Genomic DNA, 8,270 nt, shown 5'->3' with positions numbered 1-8,270 from the left:
GGAAGCAAAGCGAATGGGTCTGGTGGTAAACGAGGACAAGACGAAGTATCTCCTGTCATCAAAAAAAACAGTCAGCACATTCGCGCCTTGGCACCCACGTCACTGTTGACAGTTGCAATTTCGAGAAAGTAGAGAATTTCGTTTACTTGGGAACCAGCATTAACACCGATAATAATGTCAGCATGGAAATCCTTTGGACTGAGTAGGCAAGTAGGAGTAAAGTCCTCTCTTGACGTACAAAAACCACACTCCATAAGTCACTCATCATGCCCGTGGTGCTATATGGCGCAGAAACATGGACAATGACAACATCTGATGCGGCGGCTCTTGGAGTATTCGAGATAAAGATTTTGCGGAAGATTTACGGGCCTTTACGCATTGGCGACGGCGAGTACCGCAGACGATGGAGCGATGAGCTGTATGAGCTTTTCAGCTACAGAGACATAGCGTAGTGAATTAAAATACAGCGGCTCCGCTGGCTTGGACATGTCGTTCGAATGGACAACGACGCTCCAGCTCTAAAAGTTTTCAACTCGGAACCCGCTGGTGGTAGCAGAGGAAGAGGAAGGTCTCCTCCAGGTGTTGGAAAGACCAGGTGGAGAAGGACTTGGCTTCACTTGGCATTTCCAATTGGCATCAGTTGGCACAGAAGAGAAATGACTGGCGTGCTTTTTTGAACTCGGCCAAAACCGCTTAGGCGGTTACAGCGTCAAATAAGAAGAAGAAGAAGAAGTTTATTTACATTTGTATTTATGTTTCCTTTTCTCGATTTCTTGATGCTGTTATGCCAACAAAGTTTTAATCCTGCGCAAGCGCAAATATTCTCGGTTGTATAAACAAACAAGCAATGATTCCATTACGGCAATCATATATTTTTATGTTTATCGTATGAATATTTGAAACCACAATGTACATATAAATATGTATATATACAAAATTATATTTATATCTCAGGAATTTGTATGTATGCATGTATATTATTAGGAAAGCAAAAGTTCTTCATTAGCAGCACATCTCTCAGTCTTGTTTTATCCAGTTGATTGTGCGAATCGCTAAAATTTCCAGTGCTCTGAAAATATGCATCTTAAAACGTTTATACTACTGAACTTTATTTTAATTTTTGTATTAAAACCTTGTTTAAGTCAAAACAATGAATTGCAAGATATTTGCGCCTACGACTGTGATCTGCAAATAGGTATGTTTGAACACTTTAACATTAAATTAAAGTCGTTGCAACAACTTGTAAAGCAAATTCAGGCAGAAAATTTGCGCCTACAAACTGAGCGAAAAAGGTAATGAGTACGCAGTGTGGTGTTAAAGTTGACAGTTCGAAGGTTAACTAATTTTTAAAATTTCGTTTCTTATCGAATAGCCAAAGTCTGCCCACCAATTGCATGAAAGCAGCCGCTGGCTCGTTTAAAAGTGGCATCTATACAATAAAATATCAGCGATTTGGTGATGAGCCATTCAAGGTGTGGTGTGATGAGGATACCGACTTTGGCGGTTGGATTGTCATCCAGCGACGAGTAAGCGCGGATGTGGACTTCTATCGAGATTGGCAACAATATAAGAAAGGATTTGGTGAATTGTCGGGCAATTATTGGATTGGTTTGAATAAATTGCACGCTCTAACCGCAAGTTGTGAACAAGAGTTGTATATAAAAATGGAAGCGTCCAATGGCACAAAGTACTATGCAAAATATGATTTGTTCGTCATTGGTAGCGAAGAGGAAGATTATGTTTTGCGAACACTTGGTAATTACACAGGAAATGCTAGACACGGTTTAAGGTATCATAAAGGCAGTAAGTTCTCAACATTCGATCGAGATAATGATGCAAACCCTGGTATTAATTGTGCCGAACGTTGGAGAGGAGCTTGGTGGTACACAGAGTGTTATATGAGGTGAATTGAAGTGTATTTTGCACATTTACGCATAGATTTACATACATACCTATTTTAAATACCGTTTTTCTCAGCAATTTGAATGGCGACTATTCTCAAAAAGACAACGGCCAAGGTGTTACTTGGGTCGGTATAAAAAGGGGTGAGTCCTTGAAGTTTGCGCAAATGATGATTCGGCCAACGGAAAAATGTATTAAGCGGTTGGCAATGAAACATTTTTCATTTTAAGATGAAAAGTTATAAAACTAAAATGACTTTGTGAATATTTTTAAATAATGCAAATTTCATGGAGACAAAATTTTATGAGTCAAACGCACATTTAGCTTTAGATTTAATATTTTCAGAAAAGGTCAAGAGATCTTTATATACTACTAATTTAGGTATATTTAATATGCCCAATTTTCGTATTTAAACTACTGAATAAAATAAAAAATAAATAAAATATATAGTTACTCACGTTACAATTTTGAGACCTAGAGTCTTTCAAGTGACGACGTAAAAGTTGAGCATTTTGAAAGTTTGTTGAGTAATTTTTTTTAATGCAGTATAAAGCCTGATACTTGGTCTTTGTTAAAAAGGGAACTATATTAAAAGTTAAAACTTATCAATATGTGGAGCGGCTATAATTTTTTCGTCCACTGTAATAACGAGATTAGAAAAGTTGGACTTTGACGCTTTTTAATAAATGCTATTGTACAATTTTTTTGTTAATTCTATGAGCGCTTTCTAGTATCACAAGGCATAAAATGGGTTTTGATGTATTTAATTAATGATTACTGAGCAAATATTTTCTCAATTTTTTACTTTGGTACAAAATTGTAAAAAAAAAGTCTACGATATATGTAGGTACATTAGACTGCATCACCAAAAAAAGTTGCGGGTTTTCCGCCGGGATTACAAAATCTTTTATATTTGAAGACGTCCACCAAAAATATTTCCGAAAAATATTAAGATTTACGTGAGCTGGACCGATTTGAAAACATGTACCTCCAAAATTGGAAATTTTTATGAATAAAAATAGTTTGAAAAAAATCCTCTCGGATGGCAAAACAGATTAAGCTTAAAAAATCTGCATAAAAACATTTAAAAATCTTTTCAGCGGAATCTTTAAAAAAATTAAAAAACAGCATCAAAAATCTCATTATTACGATTCCGTAGAAAATTAATAATTTTAATAATTTTTAATATTTTTATGCAAATTTTTTTAACTTAAATCATTTTTTCGTTTGAGGGGATTTTTTTTTTTTAAATCTTTAAGAAACTATTTTTATTCATAAAAAACTTTATTTTTGGAGGTATTTTCAAATGGGTCCAGCTCACCTAAATCTTAATATTTTTCCGAAGCATTTTGGTGGAAGTTTTAAAATATAATAGATTTTATAATTCCAATGGAAACACCGTACCGATTTGTTTTCTTTTTGTATTATGGGGAGTGTTGCAGTCTAATGTACATATGTACGTAGCAGACCTGTTAACTTTGGATAACGATTACTAATCAAAACGATTACATATGTTCGGTAATCGTAATGAATAATTCAATTAATTTATTAATCAAAAAACAATCATGATTATTTGTCATTAAAAAAATAATCAATAATAATCGAAAATATTCAAAAAAAAGTAGTTGATTAAAATTGGTGATTACTTTTGATTATTTTTTAATAATATTTAATTATTTGTCCGATTTCGTTGTAAAGAAACATACTTGTTTGGTTTCTGATGGTATGACATGCTTAAAGTAGCGGAATACACATACATATCTAACATAAATGCATACTAGGGATGTTAATTGTTTCGATTTTTACGATCCCGGGATTTTCGGGATGTCGTTGGTTCAATCCCGTTATAATTTCAAAGATATGGTTAATTTCAAAAATAATTTTAAAAAATTCAGTGCAATATAAACAAAATAATAACTTTTTTACGTTCGCAAGGACGAATAGGAATTGAAAATGCCCCTTTAATATATTTTATTTTTTTAAGCTAATAAAATTAGTCTTTAACACACAACATTTTCCAAAATAAGAATTAAAAAATTTCAAGGATGTTCGAGGATAAAATTATGAAAGGGTATTTTCAATACCTACCCGTCCCTTACGCACCAAAAAATGTAATGTGTTTTAACTATACAGAATCTTCTCTTTCATTTGAAACCACTGAAATTTTTAAATCATTTTTTGCATTACTCATATCCTTCAAATTTCAAAGTTCTTTTAAAAAATCCAGACATCAGAGAGAAAAATTAAGAACGCAATTTTATTATATTTGGCCCTTGGTTTGGCTAATATATTGATTTTTTTGTAAGCAAAAATGTTAAATATTAAATAACAAAAAGAAATATAGGCAAAACTGTTGAGAATAAAGCGTTTCTATTATTGCCACCAGTGTAATTTACAAATCCTGAAAATCCTGGGATTCCAGGCAAATAATCCCGGGATTTCCGAGACTTAAAAAAGACCGGGATCCCGGGATCTAGGGATTAACATTCCTAATGAATACCTCATCATTTGAAAGAACGTATTTCACAGTTACATGCATACGTTTGTCGACAAAACATTTTTTCCGTCTGAACAATACATTTTGTTTAAAATAATTTACATAATTATAAATAATCAAAAATAATAAAAAAAAAATAATTTTATTGTAAAACTAATCCCATTAGTTTTTTTGATTATTTTTAATTTTTTTTCTAATTTGCTAAATTTATGATTATTTTTTATTCTTTTTAATGGTAATCGGTAATAATTAATTTAAAAGTGGAAATGATGGTAATTAATAATTTCTCAAATTTAAAAAAAATAATGATTTAAATCTGTAATCATTACAATTTATAATCATTACTTAACAGCTCTGGTACGTAGTAGTATAAAATAAAGATAACTTCAATAAGAAGAGAGAGGCCGAAATACGTGATTGCGAAGATCTTGAAATGCTGGCCGACAGGAAGAAGGCCCGACAATTTTAGCAGAGAGTTAGGCGACTTACGGAAGGTTTCAAGACCAGGGCGTACCCCTGTAAGAACAATAATGGCGACCTAGTTACTGATGTTCAGAACGTACTTAAATTATGGAGGGAACAATTTTCCACGCTACTGAATGGTAGCAGCACGGAAAGTTGTGGAGAAGTCGATGATAACGGAGTCAATGTTCCTCCGCCTGACCATGACGAGGTACGAATAGCAATAACGCGGCTGAAAAACAACAAAGCTGCTGGAACTGACAGCCTGTCAGCCTATCAGCTGAGCTATTCAAGTACGGTAGCGAGGAGTTGATAAAGTGCATGCATGAACTCTTGGTCAGAATATGGTCAGATGAACACATGCCCGACGACTGGAATTTAAGTGTGCTCTGCCCAGTCCACAAGAAAGGCGACCCCGCCATTCGCGCCAACTACCGCGGGATCAGCCTTCTAAGCATAGGTTACAAGGTCTTATCGAGCGTATTGTGTGAAAGACTGAAGCCCACCGTCAATGAACTGATTGGGCCTTATCAGTGTGGCTCTAGGCCTGGAAAATCCACCATAGACCAGGTATTCACAATACGCCGAATCTTGGAAAAGACCCGCGAGAAAAGGATCAACACTCACCACACCTATTTGTCGACTTTAAAGCCGCTTTCTACAGCACTAAAATGAGCTACCTGTACGCCGCTATGTCTGAATTTGGCATCCCCGCCAAACTGATACAGCTGTGTAAAATGACGTTGAGCAATACCACCAGCTCCGTCAGAATTGGGAAAGATCTCTCCGAGCCGTTCGACACCAAACGGAGCTTCAGATAGGGCGACTGTCTTTCATGTGACTTCTTTAATCTGATGTTGGAGAAGATAATAAGAAGAACTGAACCGCTCAGGAACAATTTACTACAAGAGCGTGCAATTGCTGGCTTATGCCGATGACATCGACATCATCGGTAACAAAAACCGCGAAGTCTGTTCTACCTTTTCCAAGTTGGATAAGGAAGCAAAGCGAATGGGTCTGGTGGTAAACGAGGACAAGACGAAGTATCTCCTGTCATCAAAAAAACAGTCAGCACATTCGCGCCTTGGCACCCACGTCACTGTTGACAGTTCGAGAAAGTAGAGAATTTCGTTTACGTGGGAACCAGCATTAACACCGATAATAATGTCAGCATGGAAATCCAATGCAGAATCACATTGGCCAACAGGCGCTACTTTAGACTGAGTAGGCAATTCAGGAGTAAAGTCTTCTCTCGTCCTCTCAGTCACTCATCATGCCCGTGCTGGTATATGCCACAGAAGCATGGACAATGACAACATCCGATGCGGCGGCTCTTGGAGTATTCGAGATAAAGATTTTGCGGAAGATCTATGGGCCTTTACGCGTTGGCGACGGCGAGTACCGCAGACGATGGAGCGATGAGCTGAATGAGCTTTACAGCTACAGAGACATAGCGTAGTGAATTAAAATACAGCGGCTCCGCTGGCTTGGTCATTTCGTTCGAATGGATACCGACGCTCCTGCTTTGAAAGTTTTCAACTCGGAACCCGCTGGTGGTAGCAGAGGAAGGCCCCCACTGAGATGGAAGGACCAGGTGGAGAAGGACTTGGCTTCACTTGGCATTTCCAATTGGCGTCAGTTGGCTCAGAAGAGAAATGACTGGCGTGCTTTTTTGAACTCAGCCAAAATCGCTTAGGCGGTTACAGCGCCAAATAAGAAGAAGAAGACGAAGTTTATTTACATTTGTATTTATGTTTCCTTTTCTCGATTTCTTGATGCTGTTATGCCAACAAAGTTTTAATGTTGCGCGAGCGCAAATGTTCTCGGTTGTATAAACAAAAAAGCAATGATTCCATTTGGGCAATCATATAGTTTTATGTTTATCGTATGAATATTTGAAACCACAATGTACATATAAATATGTATATATACAAAATTATATTTATATCTCAGGAATTTGTATGTACGCATATATATTATTAAGAAAGCAAAAGTTCTTCATTAGCAGCACATCTCTCAGTCTTGTTTTATCCAGTTGATTGTGCGAATCGCTAAAATTTGCAGTGCTCTGAAAATATGCATCTTAAAACGTTTATACTACTGAACTTTATTTTAATTTTTGTATTAAAACCTTGTTTGAGTCGAAGTAATGAATTGGAAGATATTTGCGCCTACGACTGTGATCTGCAAATAGGTATGTTTGAACACTTTAACACTAAATTAAAGTCGTTGCAACAAATTGTAAAGCAAATGCAGGCAGAAAATTTGCGCCTACAAACTGAGCGAAAAAGGTAATGAGTACGCGGTGTGGTGCCAAAGTTGACAGTTCCAAGGTTAACTAATTTTTAAAATTTCGTTTCTTATCGAATAGCCAAAGTCTGCCCACCAATTGTATGAAAGCAGCCGCTGGCTCGTTTAAAAGTGGGATTTATACTATAAAATATCAGCGATTTGGTGATGATCCATTCAAGGTGTGGTGTGATGAGGATACCGACTTTGGCGGTTGGATTGTCATCCAGCGACGCATAAGTGCTGAATTGGATTTCTATCGAAATTGGGAACAATATAAGCAAGGATTTGGTGAATTGTCGGACAATTATTGGATTGGTTTGAATAAATTACACGCTCTAACCGCGAGTTGTGAACAAGAGTTGTATATAAAAATGGAAGCATCCAATGGCACTAAGTACTATGCAAAATATGATTTGTTCGTCATTGGTAGCGAAGAGGAAGATTATGTTTTGCGAACCCTTGGTAATTACACAGGAAATGCTGAAGATTGTTTCAAGCCTCACGAGGGTGAAAAATTCACAACATTTGATCGAGATAATGATGACAAACCAGTTGGTAGTTGCGCTGAAAAATATAGAGGAGCTTGGTGGTATCACGATTGTTATCACTGGTGAATTGAATTACATTCAGCACTTTACGCATACATTTGAAAATATTTATGTATTCCCAACCTTTTTTTGTTTCAGCAACTTGAATGGCGACTATTCTCAAAAAGACAACGGCCAAGGCGTAACTTGGAATGGCATACAAATGTATGAGTCCTTGAAATTTGCGCAAATGATGATACGCCCAACGGAAAAATGTATTAAGCGGTTGGCAATGAGAAATTTTTCATTTTAAGATGAAAGGTTATAAAACTAAAATAACTTTATGAATATTTTTAAATATGGGAAATTTTATGGAGACAAAATTTTATGAGTCAAACGCACATTTAGCATTAGATTGAATATTTACAGAAAAGGTCAATAGATCTTTATATACTACTGATTTAGGTTTATTTAATATGCCCAATTTTCGTATATAAGCTACTGAATTAAAATAAAAAATAAATAAAATATATAGTTACTTACGTTAAAATTTTGAGACCTAGACTCAAGTAGCACAAAAGTCAGAAATA

The 8,270-nt window shown here is 35.9% G+C and overlaps 2 protein-coding genes across 2 annotated transcripts; both read left to right on the top strand.

The window, feature by feature from the left end:
- The first annotated feature begins 1,227 nt into the window (after positions 1–1,227).
- LOC108358792 (ryncolin-1-like) lies at positions 1,228–2,158 on the top strand. The gene is made up of 3 exons (XM_017610281.1): positions 1,228–1,292; positions 1,373–1,903; positions 1,978–2,158. The coding sequence occupies exons 2-3, from the start codon at positions 1,395–1,397 to the stop codon at positions 2,129–2,131; spliced, it is 663 nt and encodes a 220-aa protein (XP_017465770.1). The 5' UTR covers positions 1,228–1,292; positions 1,373–1,394; the 3' UTR covers positions 2,132–2,158.
- Positions 2,159–7,239: 5,081 nt separating this feature from the next.
- LOC108358791 (ryncolin-1-like) lies at positions 7,240–8,022 on the top strand. Its single transcript, XM_017610280.1, has 2 exons — positions 7,240–7,764; positions 7,838–8,022. Exons 1-2 carry the CDS (start codon positions 7,255–7,257, stop codon positions 7,991–7,993), a joined length of 666 nt encoding a protein of 221 aa, XP_017465769.1. The 5' UTR covers positions 7,240–7,254; the 3' UTR covers positions 7,994–8,022.
- Positions 8,023–8,270: the final 248 nt, after the last annotated feature.

The sequence above is a fragment of the Rhagoletis zephyria genome, unplaced genomic scaffold (assembly GCF_001687245.7).
Source record: "Rhagoletis zephyria isolate East Lansing unplaced genomic scaffold, Rhagoletis_zephyria_1.1 Rzeph_scaffold_00296, whole genome shotgun sequence".
Classification (NCBI taxonomy): domain Eukaryota; kingdom Metazoa; phylum Arthropoda; class Insecta; order Diptera; family Tephritidae; genus Rhagoletis; species Rhagoletis zephyria.
This window is presented reverse-complemented; position numbering and strand designations above follow the sequence as displayed.